The sequence below is a fragment of the Tamandua tetradactyla genome, chromosome 8 (genome assembly GCF_023851605.1).
Source record: "Tamandua tetradactyla isolate mTamTet1 chromosome 8, mTamTet1.pri, whole genome shotgun sequence".
NCBI classification, from domain to species: Eukaryota; Metazoa; Chordata; class Mammalia; order Pilosa; family Myrmecophagidae; genus Tamandua; species Tamandua tetradactyla.
Window position 1 is genome coordinate 6,068,089 of NC_135334.1, and position 26,860 is coordinate 6,094,948.

The 26,860-nt window shown below is 43.5% G+C and overlaps 1 protein-coding gene and 1 pseudogene across 6 annotated transcripts in view; one reads left to right on the forward strand and one right to left on the reverse strand.

Annotated features, from left to right (window-relative positions):
- Nucleotides 1-1,880: 1,880 nt before the first annotated feature.
- LOC143643157 (proteasome subunit alpha type-6 pseudogene) lies at nt 1,881-2,362 on the forward strand (annotated as a pseudogene).
- A 6,446-nt stretch (nt 2,363-8,808) lies between these two features.
- Nucleotides 8,809-26,860, reverse strand: part of APLP2 (amyloid beta precursor like protein 2) — a 111,659-nt gene continuing 93,607 nt past the window's right edge. For 2 of the 6 annotated variants that reach the window (XM_077112429.1, XM_077112427.1), the window contains 10 exons: nt 24,872-24,946; nt 23,377-23,535; nt 22,460-22,588; nt 19,404-19,503; nt 17,558-17,710; nt 16,093-16,128; nt 13,118-13,203; nt 12,328-12,402; nt 11,830-11,985; nt 8,809-10,241 (listed from right to left, as the gene is read on the reverse strand). In XM_077112429.1, coding sequence (XP_076968544.1) covers nt 10,140-10,241; nt 11,830-11,985; nt 12,328-12,402; nt 13,118-13,203; nt 16,093-16,128; nt 17,558-17,710; nt 19,404-19,503; nt 22,460-22,588; nt 23,377-23,535; nt 24,872-24,946 — 1,071 coding nt within the window. In that variant the 3' untranslated portion in view covers nt 8,809-10,139. The remainder of the gene's footprint in view (nt 10,242-11,829; nt 11,986-12,327; nt 12,403-13,117; nt 13,204-16,092; nt 16,129-17,557; nt 17,711-19,403; nt 19,504-22,459; nt 22,589-23,376; nt 23,536-24,871; nt 24,947-26,860) is intronic. The other 4 variants (XM_077112432.1, XM_077112428.1, XM_077112433.1 and 1 more) reach the window with 2 other exon arrangements.

Consider the following 26,860-nt stretch of genomic DNA (forward strand, 5'->3'; position numbering starts at 1 on the left):
TTAGCTTCAAGTGCAGTGAAGGAAACGGCAAGCTTGGCATTTCTACTCCTAGCACAAGCTCTTGGAGAGCCATGTAATCAAGTGAAAACAATGATCGCCTGATAAGAAGTTGGTCAAAAAAGTTTGAAATTGTCAAGACCATTTGATTGATGGATTTACAGTAATTTATTTATTTATTATTTTAGGGGGGTGCATGGGGCAGGAATCAAACCCGGGTCTCCCACATGACAGGCGAGCATTCTACCACAGAACCACTTGTGTACCCCCATATTTATTATCAGTAATGATACTCCTCACTCCTCATGTATGTCATGTCTTGAGGTCTTAGCTCAGAATATTATGAGGCAAATGTGATTAGCAAGACAAAAACGAAGTGTCCAGAAGAGCAAGACAAGCCTTTAAAATTTTTTTCAGTGTTTTAAGTCATGTAATACTCTACTTAATAAGTTATAACATTTCTTTAAAGAATGATACATGTGCAATTTGAGCTTGTGACAACATATTTAAAGAACTGATGAAATTTCATAGTTTACCAGGGGACAGAGTGGCAACAGAGAGTGACAAGTTAGGGCTTAATTTGTACAGGGTTCCTACTTAGAATGATGGCAATGTTTCGATAATGGATGGTGATAATAGCAGCAATTGACAGCACTGATTACATATATGCATAAATGGGAAATAGAATATGTATATATATATGTATATATATATGGTAACAGAATAAAAATTTTTTAAAAGTATATCCACAGAACCACACTACACAGTGAAATCTAAGTTAAACCATGGACAGTCGCTAATAGTACAATTACAAAAATGGATAATCATCAATTGTAACAAATGTTCCCCATCAAGACAAGCTGTTGTTCATGGGGTGGTGTATGGGAATTCCGCATTTTATGCATGATTTTTCTATAAACCCACAATTTCTTTAACAAAGAAAAAAGAATTGATAAACGTAAAGATGTCACATAGTCTTTGTCTTTTCGTTTTTGCTTTAAATTAAAACACACTCATAACAGCGTGCTGACTTTTTCTAAAGAAACTTGTGCTGTGGGGAATTTTGAAAACAGATGTCTGTTTTCAGTATAATTCCCATTATTAGGTAATTCTGCTGTCAAAAGTGATGTCTCACTTAAAGGGCTCGCTGCACACTTAATCTTAGAAATAGAATTGGTCGATAGGATTGAAAACTTAGTTGTAAAAAGCAGCTTTATATGTCATTTTACACAATAAAAAGAAAATTAGATTTAAAAACAGCTTTATTTGAGGTACAATCGACATATGATACACGGCAGATGTTGAAAGTGTACAATCTGATAGGGTTTGACAAAGATGTACACTGGTGAAATTTTGTGTTAACCGAGAATTCTCCTTCAGCTTTGACAGCCCTTGACATAATATTGAAACAAACTGACCTTGGAATCAGGCTTTCTTATTGCTCCATTTCAGAGTATTAAAACACAATTTGAAAAATATGAAGGAAAAATAAAAATAAAAATAAAAAATAACGAAGGGCGGTGCAACAGTGGCTCAATGACAGAACTCTCACCTGCCATGCCAGAGACCCAGTTCAATTCCCAGAGCCTGCCTGTGCAAAAATAATAATAATAACGAGATACGACTGTAATTGAAGTAGTGGGTGTGCCAGCCTGTCCTCCGGTTCCAGCACTGGTTTTGACTGCCACATTACATTTTTTCACCTGAGGGCAGCCTCTACAAAGAAGAATATGTTTTTAAGGCTATTAACCAGGGTTGACTTACATCAGTAGCTGTCGGAGTAATTGTCACACAGAAGAAAGTACCTGACAAATTATTGGATTCCAGCACAGTGACTCACTTATTCAAGATAACCGAAAACGTTTTTGGCTGTGTGATGACCGATGACAGCTGACAGCAAATCCCAGGTACAGAGGGAATGCTAATTGGAAATACAAGTATGGCTATGAGCTTCCCACGGACATGCTGTGGAAACGAATTGCAGATCTGTCTCGGGTCTGCACACAGAACGCCGAGAGGAGGCCTCACGGTGGTGGTGTGACTTGAATTGGTATAGATGAAGAGCAAGGGCCTCAGGGGGGTACAGGGGGTCCTGCAGGTTCCTGCTGTGCGTTGACAGCCACTGCAGCAGGAGTTAAACAAACGAGCCAACCAGCTTTCTTGAAATACAAAATGAAGAAGAAATTTGAGTGGGCATCTGAACAGACAGGGAAACTGCATCACATGCCTGTCTACTGTTCGATCAGTTGATTTCAAACCTTCAGAAATAGAAGTTGGAGTAGTCACAGCTCAAAATCCTAAAGTCAGGATTCTTACAGAAGCAGAGATTGATGCTTACCTTGCTGCTCTAGCAGAGAGGGACTAAACAGACTCACACTATAACTGGTTTCCCGAATCCATGATGCCACTTGCCTATGCGTTTGGTAAAAGCGAAGCAATGTTAGGGAGGCCTCTGGACTGAAAAAGGAACCTCTCCCACTCCTCTTACCCCTGAAGTGATCAGACTCTGTATAAATAAATACTGCTCTTGGAAGATAGAAAAAAAGTAGTAATAGTGAGATATGAGGGAGCACAACAACCCACTCCTTAGATGTGGGCTGTGCATAGCAACTTTCTTCCAGAGTGCCGAATATAAAGGGGAGAGAAAAGAATAAGTTCATCACAGAGAAACCTGACAGGCACCACCTTAGCCAGGTGACCCATGTCAATAAATCAGGTTGTGAGCACACATCCTGGGTATGTGACAAAAAAGACACTTTACCTTTGGCTCTCTATTTCAGTTTGCTAAAGTTGCTAAAATGTAGTATACCAGAAATGGACTGGCTTTGAACAATGGGGATTTATTAGCTCACAATTTTTCAGTTCTGAGGCCATGAGAATGTCCAAATCAAGGCATCAATAGGATGATACTTTCTTCCTGAAAACAGGTTGCTGGTGGTCCAGGGCTTCTCTGTCATATGGGAAGGCACGTGATGGCGTCTGCTGGTCCTTCATTCCTGGGTTTTGTTGCTTTTGGCTTCTGGATGCTCCATCGTGACTTTCTATCTGAACCTCTGTTTTTCTCTTTTTTAGCGCCTGTCTCTCTCAGCTTCTCTAGCTTTTTCCCTCTCAGCTGCTCTGAATTTCACCCCTCCTAGAGGACTACAGCAGGAGAATTAAGACCCACCCCAGGCAGGTCTCGACTGAAATAATCAAAAGGTCCCACCCACAACAGGTCTACACCCACAGGAATGGATTAGCTTTAGAATATGCTCTTTTCTGGGGTCCATGAAACCTCCAAATTATCAGTCTCCCCCCAAGAACCCACAAAACCCCAGGGGAAGGTTTTGGTAACATATGTAGAATATAATATTTCCCATTTTTACCACTTTCAAGTATACAATTCAATGGTTAGTTACATTCAGTGTTGCACTACCATCACCACCACCCATGACCAACATCTTTCCATCACCCCAAACAGAAACTCTACCCATTAAACAGTAGCTCCCCATTTCCTGCCCTCACCCTTGCTATCCTGTAATCTTCGTCTCTATGAGTTAGCATATTCTAGTTATATCATATGAGTTATTTCACTAGTTGCTTCATATAAGTGACATTATACAGTATCCATCCTTTTGTATCTGGTTTACTTCACTCAAGACAATGTCTTCAAGGTTCATCCATGTTATTGCATGTATCAGAACTTCATTCCTTTTTACAGCTGAAAGATATTCCATCGTATGTATATACCTCATTGTGTTTATCACTCACTGGTTGACCGGCACTTGGGTTGCTTCCCATTTTTTTAGGTATTGTGAATAATGCTACTGTGAACATCAGTATACACATATCTGCTTGAGTCCCTGCTTTCAATATTTTGGGTGTATTTCTAGATGTGAAATTGTGGGGTCCTAGGGTAATTGTATGTTCAACTTTTTAAGGAACTGCCAAACTGATTTCTGCAGTGGTTGCACTATTTCCAGGGTTTTTTATTATTATTATTTAATTTTATTATTTTTTTTATGAACACGTGCTTTTTCTGTAGTGAGCTCCCCTAGGTTTAATAAGCTCCAAGGAAAGCCACAGCCCAGAGAAGCATAAGACAATCCTCTTTCACGATCATTTCAATCATTGCAAAATTACTGAATAATGACATTTGTAAATCACTGTACAAGGTGGCTCTCACAGAAACCAACTTCCTTAAAGCAGGGCATAATGCAGTAGGGCAAACCAAAACATAGTTGGAAATCAAAAAGCAAATAATTAGAGAATTCCAAGGGCGTTGGAGGTAGAGAGCCAAGGAGAACAGATATGGGTTTCTTGGTTCCTAATGTGCTTATGGCATACCTTGTGAGGTGATATTACAGGTGGGACATGAGGATCTAGTAGGAAACTGTGATTCAAAGAGAAGTAGAAACTGGGGCAGCATGCGCAAAGGCCCAGGGGAGCAGTGCGCTCACTTACTATTGTACAATAATCTGCTAACTCTGGAAGCACATGAAAAAGGGATAGAGTAGGTAGGGAATTTTAGGGTTGGAGCAAGGCTGCGGTGACTTGAAATGATTGCAGGATAAATGCTTAGATGTCCGTGTGTATCTAAGAGATGTAATTTATATATAAATGAATTATGTATGAATTGTAAGATCATTATAATGGATTCCTTTTAAAGCAGAGCATGTTAAAAAGGGACAAATCCAATCACAGTTCAACAAACACTTCAACCTCGTTTCAAAATGAGTAGAATTACTCGTGTTTTAAAATAAGATTAGGATTTGTGTCTTGTCTTGGACTCTTCAAATATGGTCATTTGTTTTGTCATGGCTTTAATTCCTTAGATGTTCTTCGAAGCCCCAAGTGGTAAGACAGGACTGAAAGGTTTCCCAAGGGCTGGACAATGAACATATGTTCGGACAGAAGAGTGAAAGAGGCTCTGCCCCATCTCACATCAAATTCATGAGGTTGTGGGTATAAGAGATGAGAAATTAATGTGCCACATGCTTTTACATTATGATACATTTTGATTTTTTTTAAATACCAAAAAACACTAAACAAACACAAACATTCGTAATTTTTGATCATTCCGTTCTACATATATAATCAGTAATTCACAATATCATCACATAGTTGCATATTCATCATCATAATCATTTCTTGGAACATTCGCATCTATTCAGTAAAATAAATAAAAAGAAAATAGAAAAAAATTCATACATACCATAACCCCCACCCCTCCCCCTCACCGATCACCGGTATTTCACTCTAAATTTATTTTAACATTTGTTCCCCCTATTATTCATTTTTATTCCATATGTTTTACTCATCTGTTGATAAGGTAGATAAAAGGAGCATCAGACACAAGGTTTTCACAATCACACTGTCACATTGTGAAAGCTATATCATTATAAAATCATCTTCAAGAAACATGGCTACTGGAACACAGCTCCACATTTTCAGGCAGTTCTCTCCAGCCTCTCCGCTACATCTTGACTAACAAGGTGATATCTATGTAATGCGTAAGAATAACCTCCAGGAAAACCTCTCGACTCTTTTTGGAATCTCTCAGCCATTGACACTTATTTTGTCTCATTTCACTCTTCCCCCTTTTGGTCGAGAAGGTTTTCTTAATCCCCTGATGCTGAGCCTCAGTTCATTCCAGGATTTCTATCCCATGCTGCCAGGAAGGTCCACATCCCTGGGAGTCATGTCCCACATAGACAGGGGGAGGGTGTTGAGTTTGCTTGTTGTGTTGGCTGGAGAGAGAGGCCATATCTGAGCAACAAAAGAGGTTCTCTTGGGGATGACTCTTAGGCCTAATTTTAAGTAGGCTTGACCTATCCTTTGTGGAGTTAAATTTCATATGAACAACCCCCAAGATTGGGGGCTCAGCCTATAGCTTTTGTTGTCCACACTGCTTGTGAGAATATCAAGAATTCAACTTGGGGAAGTTGAATTTTCCCCCTTTTCCACTATTTCCCGAAGGGGATTTTGCAAATGCTTTTTTATTCACTGTTGAAATCACTCTGGGATTTACTCGGGCATCACTCTGGACAAATCAACAAAATCTCATGTCCTACTCAAGGTTCCATGCATTTCCAGGGTTTTATCATGAGAAAAACATCAGTCAAATCCCAAACCAAAGGTCAACCTACAAAATACCTGGCCAGTCCCCACAACTATCAACATCATGAAAACAAGCAAAGTTTGACCAACCACCACAGCCAAGAGAAGCCCAAGACAAAATAATGAAATATGATAAGGTATCCTGGATGGGATCCTGGAAGAGAAAGAGGACATTAGGCAAAAATACTAAGACAATCTGAATAAAGTATGGACTTTAGTTAATAATAAAGAAAAAGGTAAAATGAAAGCTATCACTTTGCTTGCACTAAAACTAGTAATATTTTAGTGAAGTCCAGAGGCTTTGAAACTTTATCAGTTAAAATTTGGAAGATTTCATCTTTCTTATGCTTTCCATCTTGATTTATGCTAGTACAGGTATATAATTTTAAAATATCTACATGTAAGGGCACATGCTAAGCATCTTTTATTGCTGGAGGCCACTGCTCGAATCGCAAAGTCACTGACCATCCTAAGTTCCACCAGGTCTGGGCTACCTTGGCCAAAGAAAGCCTATGGATTCTCAAGAAATCATGCCATATCCATCTCAAGGATGCTAGATGAAATACCTAATTTATAATAATCCTGACCATCCTCTAGCTCTCTGGAGTACTCCACAGTGGGAAGGCACTAAAAACCCTGGGATCCCTAAGGCCTGCCAGACAGAGCCCCAAATAAGTGCCCACAGGAGACAAAACAGGCACAACTTCCCTTGTTTCATTGTCAGTGACAAGGCAAGCTATCCATCTCCTGTTTTGTAAAGACCCCTTCACCTTTGTGCCGGAAAGAACCTGTCACCCACCCCAGACTTTGGCTTTGCCACCAAACAGCGTGGGACCTAGTGGCCTTGCTTCAACTGGACAACGGGAAGAGGGTCCATAGGGCCCCTTAGTTCCTTTATCCACTTTGTCCGTGGCCCTCACTTCTCAGATAACACACAACCTCAGACATGTGTGCTCCTTTAGAGGAACCTTGGTCCTCTCCAAATTCTAGGAACTCGCGACCCATCTGTGCCTCCTAAATAAGCGTTTTGGTGTCATGGGCATGAAACCAGAGATCATGCAGGCCGCGGAGCTGATTTCTAACAGGGCAGGCAGGGAGACAGCAGCACCTGCGTACCCGGAAGAGGTGGCAGAGTGGTGGGTGGGGCCACATTCCCCAGAGGTCAGAGCTGAGTCACACCGGGGGCAGAAACTCCTGGCAGTGAGTCAGTCCCCTCAGACCCAACGTTGGGCTGTGCCATCCGGGAGCCGAGTGGAATGGCCCAGGTGAGGCCTGCTGGGCAGTCCCCACCTTATCTGCTCTGCCATGGGGGTTTCCTTACAAAATCAGAATTTAGTCTCTATTTGGCTACCACTTACATGTCCGCTTATCTACAGTGCAAAGTATATTGTGTCAATCCACCCCATTTAGTGCAAAGCAGAGCAGTCCTGGTTGGGGAGGTCCAAGCCCGGCTGCGAGCAGCCCACATCCTGATCCAACCCTGCTTGGGAACGAACTGAAAGCATACTCTGCCGTTTTGGCAGCCCCAAACTTCTAGGTCTGTCATCAACAGGGCAGTTAGTAGTGCATGTAAGTCCTGATAGCTAATGAGTTGGACGGGTACCGAACCCCAGGGCCCACTGCCTTCCGAGACTGACGGATGACTAAATAGTGGACTGACTGTGGGCATTGGAGGCACAGAGTGAGGCTGCAATCTCTATTCTCCATCCCTTGCCAGTTGGAAGGCCTTGGCTTTCCGTAAAATAAGAATATCTAAGCTATACCTCCAAGGGTTGAGAAGAGAACTTGCATGTAAAGTAGCTAGCAGATGGCAAGTACTAAAATAAATGAAGCTGGTTGGTTTGGTTGGAATTAAGATAACAAATGGGGCCAGATTCACACTTTCCAACTGATAAAGAAGAGGACTGACTGATACCACTCTTTCAGGGCACTCTGGAAGAAACAAGCTTAAAAAAAGGAATAAAGTTACTTTCTTTTTTTTTAATGACCTTTCTGGCAGCAAGTGGAGTTTGAGAGGATGGCAGATGGGGAACTGCTAGTCCTCATCGAGAATCAGCTTTTTCAACTGGTTCTTCTGAAGGTGTTTCTTGGTTAGAGCCTCATGAAGTGTGAATTCCCTATTCCAATGTCCTGGGGAAGAAAGAGCAGGTCCGTCTGTGCACTTGTCCATCTATGCATGTGTAGACGGCTGCACCATGTAAACCGGAGATAGTCTATACCAGGATAGGCGATTAGCCCTTGAACTTGACTGGGCAATAAAAAATCTTGCTAGTTAATAGCACTGCAGGTAGTCATCAGGTAAACTAACCAGGCACTCTGCTCCTATGAGGAAACATGGCCTCCTAGTGGCGGGTTATTTATGAAGCTCCGACATGGAGGCTGCAAACATTTATCTGAAAATCCAGACACAAGCCCTGCTTATTGCTTACAGAATCATTAAGAAGAAAAGTGTCATATTTAATAAGTATCCGTAGGTGAGATTAAATTTTGTCAAATGCTGTAGATGGACTCTCCGCTTCTTTTATTTTTTAGAGTGAAAAATGAAATCCAAGTCCAAGCATGCATGAAACTTGCTTGAGTAGATCCATCTGAGCCTCTGCCAGAGAGCTCAGCAATCCTTTGTGGAAGGAAGACACCTCACCCCTGAAGGCAGAAGGACTAAAACCGTCACCACAGATTAATGTCGGGGTGAATAAAACAAGGAGTCTCTGGGGAAGTTAAAGTATTTATTGATGTGTTTAAACTCTGTACATTCTCCACGGATCATATTAAGGAGTTTGTAGGTGAAGTTTAATCTGTGCATAGTGGGAAGACACATGGACAAGGGTCGAAGGGGGAGGAAGAGAAAAAAAAAAAAAGACAGTCACAGGAAAATAGAAAAAAATACACCACAGGTTACCAGAACCTTCAGATTTAAAAAAAAAAAAAGGAAAACAAAGCCAAGGATACCAATAGCAACTATACAAGCAGTACAAGGACGCGTGTGAAACAAAAATCTTTGATGCGTTCCACAGTGTCTACAGCTCCAGTTTCATATGCAACCTAGAATATCCTCTTTTCAAATAAAAGCAAACCTCGCATGTTCTAGCATGGGCCATCAGTGGCCTACTCATCGTCAGTCTTCTCTAAGTGACCACGGGGGCTGGCGGTCAGGAAAGGGAGAGCAGAGAAGCTCAGGTGCGAAGGGAGAGGTGGGGGTGGGGAGTCAGTGCCTTTCGAGGGACATGTCCAAGGAGGAAAAAGACATCATGTTTGGACATAACTTGTCAGGGTAAGTGAAGAGTAAAAACCTACAGAGTAAACGACGGGGAGTGGAAGGATGTCATATACAAAGTACAGGCTGACTGCTGCGGAAGAACTGGATTTGAAGGGAAGCAGTTGTGGACGTCCTAATCCGTGTGCGTTAGGCTCGCTAAAAGATGCTGAACTCAGAAGCTTTTAACTCCGTGGTGACAGGGCTGACAGACACACCACGTCACCCAGCAGTGGAGCACCAGACGCCAGAATAAAAAACAGATCATTTGAGACATTATTTTGAGAGGTTGTCATGATATGCTTCAACAAGGTCAATCCCAGTTCCCTCTTTCATTTCATTTCTCAGCCACTTTCTAAGAGCTCCTTTATAAAGGGAATCCTGCTTTTTTTTTAAATTAAAAATTAGGAAAGTGAATGAGCCTTTAAGAGTTGATTTATACATTGCAATGGGAACAAACAGCCTGCATATACAGTCTATCATTGAAAATCAACTTTGCCATTTACATAGAGTACATGGAGCATGTGTGAGAATACAACAGAACTGGGATTTCTGATTAATTTAAAAAAAGAAAACTACATCAGTCAAGTATCTGCAATAGATCATTTTCTTTCATTTAAGGTTTATATATCATATACTGTTATATTAACATTTTTTTCACCCATTTAAAAGAATGGAAATTGCAATTCTACAGTAGTACTTTATAGTCTTAGTGATCCAGGAGTTCTGAATGTAAGATGAAATCCTCTGGAAGCAACTGTTGGTCAGTAGTCGATCAAAGAGGCTGGGCCTAGATCTGCATCTGCTCCAGGTATTTGTAGGTTGGGTTCTCGTAGCCATGGTTCTGCATCTTGTTCAGGTGACGCTCTTCTGGGGTGAGCATTGGGTCAACCTGGAAGGAGCAAGATTGTGTCATCCTCTGGGTGGACACTGAGCAAGTAGTGGGGGGGGGGGAAGAAAGAGGGTAAAAGGAAGCAATGCTTTGGAGAGCTGCAGGCCTAAAAAGCTTAGTCCGAGGAGAAAAGAGTCCACTGAGCTTCCCAGCACCACAGTGACAAGCATGTCACTGCTGCTTACTAGTTGGGTAGCAGAGACAAGACATTTACTTAACCAGCCATCCAGAAAATAAGGGCCTGGACTCTCTGGCCTCCTTGAAGATCTCTTCAAGAGATCGGACGTTCTACAACTGGGTCAGTCTCCAGCAGGAGATGAAGACATGCACCTCAACTAATTTTTCAAAGCAAATTATGTCCCTTATTGTGCTTATATTCTAGAATCAAGGCACTCAAGTGTCCCTGCCATCAACAAAAAAAGTAAGTGGCAAAACTTAGAAGGTGAACTCACTGCCCTGCCCCCCTACGTGGGACATGACCCTCAGAGGTGTAAATCTCCCTGGTAACATAGCACAAGACTCCTAGGAAGAGCTGGGACCCAGCACCACGGGACTGAGAAAGCCTTATTGACCAAAAAGGGGAAGAGAGAAATGAGAAAAAATAAGTGGCTGAGAGTTTTCAAACAGAGTCAAGAGATTATCTGGGGAGTTATTATGAATTATACAGATATCCCTTTTCAGTTTATGGTGTACTGGAGTGGCTGGAGGGTAGTACTTGAGACTGCTGAGCTGTGTTCTAGTAGCCTTGAGTTTTGGAGATGATTGTATAACTATATAGCTTTTACAATGTGACCATGTGATTGTGAAAACCCTCTGTCTGATGCTCCTTTTATCCAGGGTATGGACAGATGAGTAAAAAATAAGGATAAAAAGTAAAGTATGGGGTGGGGGATAAAGGTAAAAAACTGGGTAGATGGAAATACTAGGGTCAATGAGAGGGAGGGATAAGGGATATATGGATCTTTTTTTTTTCTTTTTATTTCCTTTTCTGGAGCAATGCCAATGTTCTAAAAATGATCATGGTGATGAATATACAACTATGTGATGATGTTGTGAGCTACTGATTGTATACCTTGTAAGGTATGTGTGTGAAGATTTCTCAGTAAAATTATTTTATGAAAAAAAAGTAAATGGCAAAAAGTTCCCACTACAAAGCAGAAGACAGAAAAGAAACAGATGCTTTGGCTATCACTGAATTTTCTTTTGCTTCTTCCCCTGTCCAAAAAGAAGAACATTAGCAGTTTGTCATTCCCAAATAGCTAACATATCTGGGAAAAAGGAAAAGTGGAAATAATCAGAGAAAACAGTTTCGGCTCTCAGCAAAACAAAATGCTCTTGGACTTTCGAACATTCACAGTCAAAGCCCAAGTGGATGTTCAAAGTTGGCGGCAACCCTCTGTGAGGGTCAGGTAGGGCTGACTTCCAAAACACAATCTGATAACCCAATGAGTATTGGAGGTGATGACACTAAGACACATGAACCCACAGGGCCCCCCGCCCCTCACCGCACCTCTGGGTGGCCCGCGGCTCAGGGCACCCACACCCTTGCAGCTGGGAACCATCCCGCCAGGGTCCAGCCGACCCTCACCTCCACAATGCCGTGGCTGATGGTGCCGTACTGCCTCTTCCTCAGCATCACCAGGCTGACAACTATGATGGCCGCCACGGCCACGGCGACCACCAGCAGGCCAATGAGGGCACTGCTGCTCAGGGTGAAGTCCTCCCGCAGCGGCCCCACCGATTCCTGAAAGGGCAGAGCAGAGGCGGAACAAGGTCAGGGCGCTGTCAGGGGCCTGAGACTGAGGGGACACGTGAGCCAGCCCGGGCCACACGCCTCCAATGCTATCTCCGAAACCCAAGGCAGTGCCGAGGCCCTGTGCGGGAACTCCCCCACTTTCTCAGTCTACATGGAGATGGTCATTCTCGTTTTCTTACCCAAGAGTATGGAAAAATGGGGGCGAGGACCTTTGTTACAGGAAGACATCAGGCAGCTCTATCATAGTCTACTTGAACTGAGAAGGCAGGACAGAGAAGTAGCGAAGACGGAAATGAAGGGTGGCATTAGACCTGGTTACTAAATACCTACCGGCTCCTCTTCCAGGCCTCCAACTCTCTCGGCATTGAAAATCATTTCCTTAACATCCAGAGTTTCATCAATGACCTGAAACAGCCGTCAGAGAGTCAGCTAATGTGTGGAAGAGGGATTTAGTATAAACATCATTGCTTCTCTCTCTCCCATTTACAACCGCGTGAAGGGAAACTGACACGTGTTCGATACCCACTAACATGCATCAGTTCCATCACATTCATCTAAAACCACTCACCACACCCCTGAACAAAGACGCAAGACGGGGGGGGGTGCAAGGATCTTGAACAGCAGTGGGTCCTTTGGGGGCTCTGACCTGCATTCTCCCCTTAAGGTAACTTTTGTGGGGAGACAGTTCAGGGCAGATTACCATGAAGCCAAGTTCAAGTATCAAACTCAGGCGAGAGTAATCCAGAAATATAAGTAATAGAAAATTCTAGAATGATAGAAGGAACCATCCTAAGACAGTATAAGAACCCAATCCAATTCTGCTATTAAATCTCGAATTCCTTAAAAATGCTAACATTTTATTTATATTTTCAGCTGCAAAGATATTTCCCACTTTATCTGTATAGTAAAAGACGAGCTACTGCCGAGAGATCTTTGCTCCCTCCCTCACCTCGGTGCTCGACACCATGGCAAATCTGTGGGAGCAGCTTGAGCCCACGGATCTCTGCCATATGGAAAATGAGCACATGGCAGTTCATCTGGCAAGCCTCTAAAACAGTGCCGCTCATCCAGATTCCTCTCAAAATGAAAGTGCGCAGAGGGCAGGAGAGAAACGGCTCACCATGTTCTCGTCCACTTGGTTCTTACTGTTGATCACCTTCTCCTCGGCCCCGATCAGTCCTCCGTCCTGCTCCCCCACGCCCGATCCTGTGCACAGAGATTAGAGCCGAGCCTCAGGACACACGCAGACGCCGCCAGCTGGCCCCCGGCGGCCAGGGAGGCCCCTCACTGAGCACCGCCCCCCGCCCTGTGCCCCACTCCGTGTGCTCCTTTGTGCACATTTTTGAGATGCACTGTGCTCTACAAGCATGAATGGTGCAACATTGTTCAGAGGACCGGTGGTTAGAACGGAGGAAGAGAGAGGGCTGACTTGGCTCCACCTTGGGGAAATGGAATGCAAAGCTTCAGAAGAGAACGTTTGTTGAGAGACAAATAGAAGCAGAGTCCAAAGGTGTTCCGGCGTGGGGAAACGTACGCAACGCCCCACATGATGTCCCGAGCACCTGCGGTCCCCGCCCTGCTCCTTCCACACCCTGGGGCCTTCTGAAAGGACGGAGAAGCTGTTCCACCAGCGACGAGTGTGCACATTTGCCTCGCTCATCGGATTTTATCCCACCGGCCATTCTTTCTGCCTGGTATACCCTCTTCTATCTCAAAGCCCTACGCATCCTTCAAGCTGCAGCTCTTTTGGGGAGACATTTCTACTTTTCAGACTTACAATCAGCTTTGTAAGCTTTTTACTATTTTTACTAAGCTTTTTACTATTTTTCTTCTGTGTCCTCCCCCCCAGATCATTCCTCTCTAAGGAAAACAGCGAAGTACCGAGACCATCACATCCTGACTAGTTATTAAACAATAAACAAGGAAGGAAGTGTTCCATGGCGCCAGGGTGAAAGGCACCTTTCTATAAACAGGACGAGCAGCGACACTGCTCGTCAAGGTCAGACACTGCCTGAGCCTGTGGCACCTGGGTGTGGCACCACACATCGGGACCCAAATGTGCAGTGTGACCGGACCAAGGAGGAAAGGCAGAGGCACCTTCTTTATTTTTAGCTACAAAGCATGTGATTTCAAGCCACCATGAGTGCCCCTTATTAATAATAAATACACACTACAGTCTTCTGTAAACATCTAAGATTTGAACCTTTTATAAATTGATGAACGTGATAACACGTGCTGCATTCTGAGGTAACTACCCACAAATGAGTAACATTCAAATACGAGTCTATGCAAAGCAGTGTCACTCCCGGGCTCCTCAAAGGCAGACAATGACACGCAGCCCCGCTGCAGCTAATGTTCCAGCTCACATTCAGACTCATTCTTATCATGGGCCAATTACTACCAGCCACCAAGGCTGCTGAACTTGCAGTTAGCTAACGCACCATGCATTAATTCATTACAATGCAGCCAAAAAGGACATAATTTTTGCTAAAGCAGACTTAATTCTAGGGTAAATTAAATTGGGGCTGGCTTTTGTGGTCTGAAAATGCGCAGGGAACAGCAGACCTGCACGCTAATTAGCTGAGGAGGAGAAGTCTGGAATGATTCTGCCTATCAGGGTACTTGTGATCAAGTCTAATAAATTCTAGTTCTGAGTTGTTCCTTCGCCTAGAATCTTAAAGGTCATGTACCTACAAGGTCAGGATCCTACTCGAAAAATAAGGTGGCATTGGGCCGTAACTACTCTCAAGCCCTACTACCAGTCCAGGGCTACTGTTCTCATACAGTTTGGGCAGAATCATCTATGTGTTTCTTAAACTCAGGCCAAAACAGTCTGATTTATGGTATACATCAACAAGTGAATTCAAGAGACCAAAAGTTAGTTATGGTTAAATTATTGCAGCTTAATAGTTGAAATACAAGGGCAAAAGCAAGTTAAACTTATAAAAATTCATCTTTAACTATAAACATCTGAGATGTGCTGTTCAAAGGAACGTTAACATGGTGATCTCCAAGCAGCAGCACATCCCAGCAAATCAAAATAAAGCATTTATATCTAGGTGAGTTTTAGAAGAGTCAAAGTGCGCTGTGCTATTAGATCCTGAGAACAGGCTGGAGCGTGTACCAGAACACCCAACTCTTATCCAGGAATATGACTTGGCTTGGTCCATCCATAATCAGTCTGCCAAAGCCCAAAGAGTGAGCTCATAAAACACATGGCAAGAATCAGGAAATGTTTGAACTCATCTGTAGTGACTCTAGAGACTGCAGATAACCACGAACCCAGGAGAATTCTGCAACTGACAATGGTACCTTACGTGCTTGAAATAGCATGGGCTTTGAAGACAGAGGGAACTGAGTTCAAACACTGGTCTCCTCCCAACTAAACTCATGACTTGGAGCAATTCATGTTATCTCAAGAGACTCTGAGCCCCTAGTCTATAAAACGGGGCTAAAAGCACACCTGACAGGGATGTTTCATGGATGAAACGAGACCAAGTTCACGAACCATGCAGCAACGGGCTGTGTGCAATGTTCACTTGGTTTGAAAACTGGAGACTCACTACTTATTTCACTTATCAGCATCTAATGGTTTGAGGGATGCTACAACTCAGAGGAATATGAGACTACTGGTAAAGACTGAGGGTAAGAGAGCTCTAAAAAGAAAGGAAAAAGATGCAAGTGAGAGTAGCAGAGAGCAAAGGGCTAAAAGAAAGAGACTCTCCACCTGGCTGTAAATTAAACCTATTTATATACACTAGCAATTAAGTCGGCTATTTTAAACCATCTGCCCAGATGAAAATAATTTATAAAAATATCTTTGGGTTTGTTCCGTATTCTCTGGACCTCCCATCAGGGGAGTGCAGGCTGGTCACACTGTACAAATGCTGCTGGAACTGCCACTCCAAGAGTTGGGGGGTCGGGTCGCCTTGTTAGCAACACGGAGGGAGGGCCATGCTGGCGCCACGCTCGGCCGTGTGTGAACATGAGGTGGGAGAAGCCAGGGGATGGAATGAAACAAACAGTGAAACTTCCAACACACCGAGGAAGCGAAAAGGGATGAGGTTTTAAGGGCAACATCTTTGAGAAACCAACCTTTTTTCATTGAGTGGTACAACTCCGGCTGAGTGTCTAGCAGAAAGGAAAACAATAAAAACAAAACAGCACAAAAGGAGATTAAGAAAAAAAAATGGGTTCTTTCAAAATTCCTGTCTTAGATTTTCTCTATAACGTGAACAGAAAGCATTCTTCCTCAAAAACCGTGAACGAGACATCCCACGGACAAACCAGCAGCGAGAGTGAAAGCAGACCAGGGAAAGGCATCCTGATACGATGGAAAGAGCGGGGTCTGTCTTGGGCCTTTTCAAGGAAGTCTGGAGATTCCTAAATTATTTGGCTAAAGCCACAAAGCTGTTTTTATTAGAAAATACCAGAATTTGGAGTGACAATTGATGGTGGTTTGTCAACAAGCAGACAAGGTCCTAGTTTGGGTATGTCCAAGAGGCCTCCACTGCAAACAAGTACAGGAGACTTGTCTGTGCCCCCTGGGTGGGTGGGGATTTGTGGGAGTAAGTTTAAGAATAGAGTGGCAGGTCTTCGTTAATCCTTGTCCTATTACTGGAGGGAAGACTGACTTTCAGGGACCAAGCTGAGGAGGTGACAAAGCTGGCTGCTCCCCTGTTGGGGCCTTCCTTGGGCCTCACCCAGCACTGATTCAGGCCAGAGGGATGTGACTGCACCACAGTCTCTGGCCTCAGGTTCAGATTCTCACTCTCTACTGCAGGTGCCCTGCCCTGGGCAAATCACTTAGCCTCTCTAAGTCCTGGAACGCCCCCATGGGACACTCGCAGTACCTGCCTTAGAGGGTTATCTCGAGGATTAAATGAGAACAGGCCTGCAAAATGCTTAGCTGCAGCTGGCACAGAATAAGGACTCGAAAGCTGTGGGCCCTGATTTCTATTCATTACTCCCCTGGCAGCAGGAGATGAAGAACAGAATCTGATGACACGTGTTGGTCCCAGGGCACCACCTCGGCAGCTTGTTTGCTTCTGATGCTGACGCCCAACTTTTGGAGATACTTTCAGACACCAAGAGCCAGCGTAGGAAAAGAGGAGAGCATGCCTGCCCAGGAGCCGGGCCACGGCTTCTTATCTCAACCCCACATCTAGAACGAGTCTGTGACCTTTTGGGCTCTCCCTTACCCACCACCCAAGATGGTCACGGAAGGCAATGCCACAATAGAAAATGAGAGTGCTATCTAAACCAAAGAGTGACTTTCATAGGTCATCACAGGAGCTGCTACCCAGCTGGCAAGATTAGTGGGCTTTAAGCCATCCATTTATAAACAGGAGAGATGTGAGCCGCTCCACAAGGATGCTCGAGTTGACTCTGAATACACCTGGCACCGGGCCTGAGCCAGAGGAGGTGCTCTCTTCCCTGCCCTACTCTCACCTGGGAAACCACCTCCCAACTCAACCCTGATTCAAACCACTGGGTTCGACTTTCTAACTGCGCCCGCCTCCCGTGGCCGCCCGGAAATTGTGCTGTCAATCACACCCACCTTCGGTCTCAGGTAGGGGCGGGAAGGGGTGGAGGGGGTGGAACGGCGGGATCTCGTCACTCTCTTCAGAGCTCACCCGGACATCCACAGGGGTCTCTGAGATGGAGGCAGTGAACTGGTCCATGTCCGCCCGCTGCTCTTGAAGGAGCTCATCTGATCACAACAAACACACAGGGGACCAGGTTTTCAGAAGGAGCTCATCTCTAAGCACGGGCTACTTCATGCCATCAGAGAGTTAGGGGATCTGCCGCAGGAGGTGGGGGGCTGCGAGAACACCTCACCACTGTGCAATCTGCTGATGACTCCCTCCTCCTTGAAACACCCCTGGCTCTGGAGCAGGGCTGCAGAGACCCCAGGGCTCCATCCTGGCCACCCCCCTTCTCAGCCTGCACACGCTGCTTCAGTGGTCTCACCCAATGCCATGGTTGTAAATGATATCTGTAAACCACAACTCCCAAACCTGGGTCATGCACCTACTGCCCCAACATCTGGCTCTGACAGCCTACTTCACCCTCCACTTAAACATCTACCCACAACTTCTAATTTAACACACACACACAACTCTCAAGTTTCTTCCCAAACACGCTCTTCACCACAATAAAACTTAGCACCCCATATGCCCCGCTGCTCAGACAAAAGCCTAAGCATTATCCTTAATGCTTTCCTTTCTCACACATGGTGCAGCCAATCTACCCTTCCTCAGACATACCCTAAAAGCCCTCCACGTCTCTTTTTCTCTTTTATGGCCATCTTAGTACAAACTGCCATCATCTCTCTCCTGGGTTTTTATAATTGCTTCCTGGCTGCTTTCCAGTTGTAATCAACTCTCCACCCTCCAACCAAATGATTTTTTTTAAGAATTCATGCCTTTTTAGAAAGCATCATTTGGATCGTGTCCTTCCCCAAGTGAAAACACTTTAATGGCACCTCATTCTAAACCCCTTGATTTTGCTTAACTCTCTTCAAGATATAGGCCTGGTCTACTTGGGTCTTGTTTTTCTTCGGTCATGTTCTAGCCATGCTGATCCACTTATACACGCCAGCTTTAAACCTCAGGGCCCTAGAGTTGTCAGTTCTTCTCCTAGCAATGCTTTTTCCCTCAAGATCTTTGCACGGTCACTTTCTCACCTGATCAACTTTCCCGAGACAGCTTCCTCAGCCACCATGTCGCTCCCCATCACTCACCCTAAACAGCATTTATCATGGTATTGTCACTGGTTTTCTTACTTTACCATCTCCCTCCTCCTACAATGTGAGCTCTGTGGGATATTGTCTGCTTGCCCACCATTTTACCTTAACACAACGAATAGTTGTTGAACGAATGAAAAAGATAAAGAAAGACCAGAAGAGGGAGAAGAAGTGAGACTGTGTATAAAATAGGGTTCCTTGAAATACATCAGCAATTAAGGGGGAGAAAAGGTAACAGGAAACTTCCCAGTCTCTTGCAATCTCACACCCTAGATTTTCTTCTGGTAACAGAGTGTAAGGTCAATGAAATACAAGGCCCTGTGGCTCACAGCCAGCATGTCTGTCCAAGGTTACTCCCCTAACCTTGCCATGGAAGCTCCAGTGTAGCTGCAGGCTTTTCAACCAGCAGCTTGCCAACGCCCAACTCCATCGGCCTGCCTCACTCCTGCTTCCTCTACCCTTGCCCGGGGCTCACCACTGAGCCTCAGCCCGACAGCCTGACCTTGACACACACACACACACACACACACACACACACACACACACACACACACACACACACACACACACACACACACACACACACACACACACACACACACACACACACACACACACACACACACACACACACACACACGATAACCAGTGCACCCACCGATTTCCTCTTGTATTTCCTGGGCTACATAGGGTACTTTGTAGAGTAGAGACAGGCTCTGGTTCCTCCTTTCTTCAATCACATGGAGGTGTGTCAGCACCTGGAAGCACAGCCATGTCAGAGGCTCCCTGATGAGAGCCACAGCCCCCATCTCCAGGGTCCAGCTGGTCAGGGGATTGGTATTAATCTTCAGCCATACCGACCACTGGGCAGAGGGTCAGAATGTAATCAGCTGGTGCATGAGCCCCTCGCAAGATCCGGTCATTTATTCAGATGGCTCCAAGGGGAAAGAAAACAGTAAGACCTTCAATGGCCATTCCTGACTTGCTTTTCCTTGGAGGTACTTACTAACTGTGCTCAATGGGGTAAAAACCCTCACCCCACACAACATCAGACACTCAATAAAACTTTAATGGAGAAAGATGGAAAGTCAGTTGATTTTTACTGCTTGAAAGAATATGGGGTAAAGAAAGACTGAAATCACTGACTAAAAAGTAGATGTGGAGGGGAAAGGGATCACTTATGCATTTTACTTAATGAAGCAATTGCTAAAAATGGTTATTGTGGTGAAAAGATATTTTTTTCTATTTAATCTAAATTAGATTATTCTTCTAAAAATTCATCCTGGGCTATACATAAACCTGTTTTAAGGGGCAATAAAGGAAAAGTCCTATTGACCAACTGTCTTTCACAGCTCACTACCTTTTCTGGAATGCAAGAGTTTCCCTAAGAGAAAAGCCATCAAAAATTTTAAATGCTTTTTAAAATTATTTTTAAAAATTTTATTTTTAAAAATAAGTAACTTATTTTTAAAGCTTTTCAGGGTAAAACTGAAAGATTATTTGGCTAACATCCACTCCAGAGGCCTAAGGTGGCCAGTTAATGCCATTCACAAGAGCTGTGCTAAACTAAGCTACTCCTACCTGGACAGGCTTGCAGTCATCAAGCTTCTCCTAAAGAGGGTGCTCTAAGCCAATGGATTAATCATGTGGGCCCCAAGTCCAATAAGGGCCAAAATGGGGGGTGGGCGGGGTAGTTAAATGGAAAGATGCTTTTATTGTAGATTGATTTCTCTCTGACCTCTAAAAGCAAGGATGAAAGCAATTTAATTTTATATCTGCCATTCTGTCATTCAAGTAAATTGATGGAAAAGCATGAGAGTGATGGCCTGAGAGGAAAAATGGAAACGGAACCTGGAATGCACCACCTGCAGTTTAGTGTGGTGACATGTTTATTATGCCTCTACAGTTGAATTAAGGAGCCCCAGGAGAAGGGCAGTTTATCTACTCACGGGGGACAAGAATCACAGGGTGGAATTCTGGAAATTGGGGTCTTTATGGTGGACCCCTGAGCTGTAAGGGGAGAAAGCCCCATTATCAGTCATAACCAGGCAACTAGATATGGCATGTTGTAATTGGCTGAATTTATTCCATTTTTTCTAGAGTGTTAGAAACACAATAAGAAACAGAATAAGTGAAAGGAAAAAAGCTAACAAATTCAACAGCCAAGTTTCACTAGAAGCAAAGGCTTGTGATAGACAGTGACTGTCCCACAGCAGCACCGAGTTCTCTCTCCCTGGGTCTTTGAGGTGGGAGCGTGCTCCTTCCCATGTTACTTGGTGTGGCACTTTGGTCTTGCTTCCAGGTAACTATTTTCTAGTCATTAATTTATGAAGCTGATTAAGGTCTCTCCTTCCATCTCTTATCCCACAAAACAAGTCTAATTTTTCAATAAAAAGTTTGAAAATGGTTAAGTTTTTAAGAAAATCAAGTAATCCTGAAAAGTCTAATCCTTGTCAAGATGCATGCATCTTTCCACCAAAGCTTCCTAGAGGCTACTCTAGGATCTTCTTGGCCTTTTCTCCTTCTATTCTACCCCAGCCAGCTTCAAATGAAGCCTCAAGCTCTAGGCCCAACCTCTCTGCTTATTATGATCCCAACACCCACCTCCTTCCACATTTTCCCCACTCAGCAGGAGCCTAAATTCTTTCATCCCCCAAAACATCCAACTTCTAAAGAACTCAGTGTTCTTCACCTTTCTAGCGATATAATTAATCTGACCCCAGGCAGTGGCTGCTAAAGGCTACTCAAGAATTCTGCTTTGTGTCACTGGATGCTAGGACAGAGTTTGGCATATGGAGAGTAGGCACAGAAACCTTGTGCTCAACAAACGGAGCAACAGACTCAGCTCCAAAATTCACAAGACCTTTAGGTAGATTACATTCATAATAAACACACAGGAGAAGCTGGGAGGCGGGGGTCTGGATGATGGGCAAGTTCCCATGCCGGTAAGTGCATCTCATGTGTACTAGAATTTAAAATATGGGGTGGAAAAAGACACTGCACTGTATTTAAAACATGGGTGGAAATCAAATAAGATCACTTGTGTTATTATAAGGCCCTCCCAGAAAACTACTTAACAGACTAAACTACACTAGATGTTCTGGTTTAAAAGAAAGCTTGCAGTCTTGTAGGCAAGTTCATTTTCTGCAAACAAAATGGAGTGGAACTCAAATTTATATATGGACAATACTGAAATGAGAAGCAGGGGCCAGAAACAAACTTGTAAAGATGACTGTAAAATAAAGCGGGGAGATCTGGGACAGGACAAAATCCAGGTGTGTAAAAAATGCCTGTCTAAGGAAAATCTATGATGTATAAAACAAGAACAGTGACCAACTTTTAAGATCTACTGGATAGATCTGCTTAGAAAGGATTTCAACTGTTAGGTTGTACCCTCAATCAGAAATACATGCTGGTATAAAAATGGACTTAGAAATTCATGTAAGCCTTCCCTATAATGTTACATTTCTAAATCTTCAAAAACTGTCAATGCAGAAAGTATTGAATAAAAGAGAGTTTGTAAAAGATATTTCAAAATAGTACACAGTCTCTCTGCAAAAACCAACTCATGTCCCAGATGTCTCCGGGAATCAAAAATTCTTTTCTAAGAACTAAGAAGTAGCACAATCATCTGCAGTATCCAACCACGGGTCAAAGCCACATTTCCCCACTGGAAGTACTCTTTGGGCAGCCACCTCTCCCTGTCTACTGTACCTGGGACTTCATCTGGGCTGCCTTTTCAGGATCAACAGCCAGCACGTGCTGGTAATGACGGATGGTGTGCAGGCGGTCTTTGTTCTCAGCACGCACATAACGCCGTAAAGCCTGGAGAATGCGATGGGGCTGCAAGGGAAGGGGACAGCAGTTTTAATACCCAGAGACTAGAGGATTGAAAAGCAGGAAAAAAGTTTTAAAAACTCACTTATGAAAGTACACACAAAAAAAACTATCTTTCTAGGTAAATTCTAAAAACTAAGTTCCAAAGTTCTATCAGCTCCTCAGTAACACTGCTTTTTCTTCCAACCGACCCCAGCCTCTGATACTTAACGACAAGCTAGGGAGCCCTCTCTGTCACCCAGAAAAGACTTCAATGGCTTACTTTAAAGGAATAAAGAAATATCCTCCTTTTCCAAAACTACCCCACCCTCTTCAAAGCAAGGTAAGTCAGAATTAAGGGACCACAGGTACACAGAGTTAATATAAATTACTTGACCCTTTTCTTCATAATTTTATTTAGAATGGAAACGGTTCAAAAGTCTTCATCCATGGAAGACATGCTTTTATTCTTTGAAAGTAAAGTTAGACAAAAAATGCAACAGTTGCATAATTAACAGCTAATATCCTGAGGTTATGCTTTCTTAGTGCAGGACACTTGCATCTCAAAGGTGGGAGGTGGCATACTTAGGCATAAAGTGATGTAATTCTAAACCTATGCAGACAGGTAACAGAAGACAATAATACTGTTTTCTCTATAACCTCTCTTTACTGCAAGACTTGCCAGAACCTGTCATTAAAAATCTAATTTCTACAGACCTGTGTGCCCCTCCCCCCAATACCCCTGCACCCACCACCTTAGGACTGTGACACTGAGGATACAGCTCCCCAAGAACTCAGCTCTGAATGCGTCTCACCCGGGGTGGGTCAGATTGCAAGGCTGCCAGGTAATTCTCTAGAGCCACGCGTCGGCGGTCATTCAGCATGGCTTCCACGCGAGCCAGGTGGGTCTCCACCAGCTGCTGCTTCTCGCTCGCTGCTTCCTTCTCCAGAGCCTTCACCATAGCTTGGAAGTGCTGAACCAACAAAAGGGTCCACCTCAGAATGCATGGCCCTGGGGGGGAGTCTAAGCAAGCAACTTTTAGACTCCGATGCAGTGCTTCTCCTTGCCCAGTCCCATGCAAGCAGGTAAAAGGTTCAGAGAGGTGGCACGGAGGAAAGAGCAAGACACACTTTCTTCAATTTCTGGCCAGACTACTCCTTCATCTGATAAAAGCACATGGAGTCTGAGTTTCGGAGGGATTCCTCGGCATTTCCGACAGAAATTATGAGGGCTGCAAGTCTAGCGCCTGATTTCTCAGTACACACTATAATAATAAGGAATACTGTTCTCCCCTTGTAGCAAGGACTGATTTCCAAATCATGAAACCAATGATCCGCTGGGGCTAGACTGAAATATATTCCAGTAGCATGCTAGGTTACACTGAATCTTCACACTCATGTCATGGAGGACAAGTTACCTGTGAGGTACCTGGCCAGGTTTAATAGAGCTTAAATTTCCCTGCAGAAGCCACATTAACTTACAGAGAAATTAAAGGTCTAAGGCGGGGGGGGCGGTGCATGGGGGGTTCAGTGGTAGAATGCTCACCTTCCATGCGGGACACCTGGGTTCAATTTCCGGACCATACATCAAAAAAAAAAAAAACCTCTAATGCTAAAAGTAAGTAAGTATATCAAATCAAATCAATAAATAAATTTAAAAATGAGTAAAAAAAAAAAGAGAGAAGGAAAAAAACTTCGAAGGGTAGATTTTCTAGGTAACTGATAAAAAAGCAAAGGTCTACCAATAAAGTGTTACTATCTCAGGAACAGATTTCAGCTAAATAAAAACACAGACTAGATGATTTAAAACATAATCAGTTTTCTGAAACCCTAAATCAGCCTTGTAAACAGCTGCATTCTACTCTGATCAATGCCCCCTTCTATTCATGGGCAACGCAGTTTCCTACTAAGATTTTAAGATATGTTCTTAGAGAGATGAGCTTGTGTCAGAGATTTTCATTTTCTGCCTCAGACTTTTTAATAAGTCTGAAAAAAGGACAAAAAGATTCAGTGCTGCTGAAAATCAAGCCATAACCTAAGAATGAGAATGACAGTGGATGTCTGTCAGGAAAGTGGAATTAACCAACGCAGCCGAGCTAAGGTTCCTTCTTGGCATGAATTACGAGTGCTGTGGTTGGGTGTTTGGTTTCCTTCTGCACCAGCGGGAGAGAGAGAGAAAAGCAGGCCAGTCAGTGCTTCCTTGTAACATAAGCCCTCCGCTAAGAGGAGGTGTCAAATTCTAATTTCCTGTGAGTCGGTAACAACCATATTTCTGAGTGGTCAAGTCTGTCCCTGGGGAAAGCATCTCACCTGAATGAGAGTCTGTCTCTCTGCTTTGGGGAGGTTCTTAGCTTGAAGCTCTGCCTCTTCCCATTCCTTCTTTACCTAGAACAAAGGACAACAACACTCTAATCAGAGGACAGTCCTGTGAAACAATGCCTCTGCTTCCTAAAAATACTGCAGGGCACTGAATCTGATGAAAGAAACTGTGTCCCAGGATCCCTAAGGATCGGGGCTACTGGTGTCTGTTCACAGGGCCTGGGCAGAGCTCCCGGTTCCATGACTTCCTGGTGAGGAAGCCCTAGGCAGGTTACTTAAAAGGCTCTGGGCCTTAGTCTCTTCATTATAAAAAATGGGGTTGAAATAATGTTAGGATACTTAATGAAGCTGAATGTGAGAACGATACAGGGAGGAGGCCTGGGGGCACAAATGAAATCAGAAGGAAAGACAGATGATAAAGACTGAGATGGTATAATCTAGGAATGCCTAGAGTGTATAATGATAGTTACTAACTGTACAAATTAAAAAATGTTTTTGCATGAGGAAGAACAAAGGAATGTCAATAATGCAGGGTGCTGAAAATAGACAGTAATTCATATTTTAAAACTTTAACTTATATGTGAGACTAAAGCAAAAAATATTTGGTACAAAACTTATATTTTGACTAGTGCATTTCCTAATATAACTTATGTGGACAGCTTAACTGAACACTGTAAGTACATGGAACCTTGAGATTTTGTAGGTTTGTCCTGAGTGATGACTAAATAAATCCCAGAAGGATTTGAACAGTTAACAAAAAAGTATTTGCAAAGTTCCCTTGGAAGAATGATGAGAAAGGGGGAAAACTCAACTTCCCCAAGTGAAGAATTCTTGATATTCTCACAAACAGTGGGGACAACCAAAGCTATAGGCTGAGCCCCCAATCTTGGGGTTTGTTCATATGCACTTAACCCTGCAAAGGATTACTTAAAATTAGGCCGAAGAGTCACCCCCAAGAGAACCTCTTTTGTTGCTCAGATGTGGCCTCTCTCTCTCAGCCAACTGCCTTCCTTCTCTCTACGTGGGACATGACTCCCATGGATATGAACCTTCCTGGCAATGTGGCACAGAAATCCTAGAATGAGCTGGGACTCAGTACCAAGGGACTGTGAAAACCTTCTCGACAGAAAGGGTAGAAATGAGACAATAAAGTGTCAATGGCTGAGAGATTCCAGAGTCAAGAGGTTATCCTGGAGGTTATTCTTATGCATTAAATAGATATCACCTTTTCAGTTAAGGCATAACAGAGAGGCTAGAGGGAACTGCCTGAAAATGTAGGGCTGTGTTCCAGTCGCCATGTTTCTTGAAGATGGTTGTAATGATATAGCTTTCACAGGGTTTGTGTGATTGTGAAAACCCATGTCTGATGCTTCTTTTATCTACCTTATGGACAGATGAGCAAAACATATGGATTAAAAATAAATAAATAATAGGGGGAACAAATGTTAAAATAAATTTAGTAGATTGAAAGGCTAGTGATCAAAAAAAGGGAGGGGTAAGGGGCATCGTATGTGTGAATTTTTTTTTGTTTTCTTTTTCTGAATTGATGCAAATGTTCTAAGAAATTATCATGATGATGAATATACAACTATGTGATGAAAAAAAGAATGTTCATATTATATGTTGATTGGTTTTATTAATAAAAATTTTTTTAAAGATGGGGTTGCTATTTCTCAGAAGTGATGTGGATAAAATGAAATAATGAGACTTCATTATTTCTGTTTTCAGGGTAAGGGCAGTCCTGGTGACAGTGGAACGTTCGATGGTCCCAGACCTGGCAGTAACTAACACTACATGCTTCCCTTCTCAATTTCCTTTCTGTCTTTCTGAGTAAGTCAAGGAGAAAGTTGCACTTTGGTGCTCAAATGGCGAACACCCTTCTTAGAATTCCTTTTAAGGAAAACCACCCTGAGACGCAGAACCTTCAGCAGGCAACAGCAGTGTCTGGGTGGAGTTTATCACGTTTGCTTTCCTTTACAT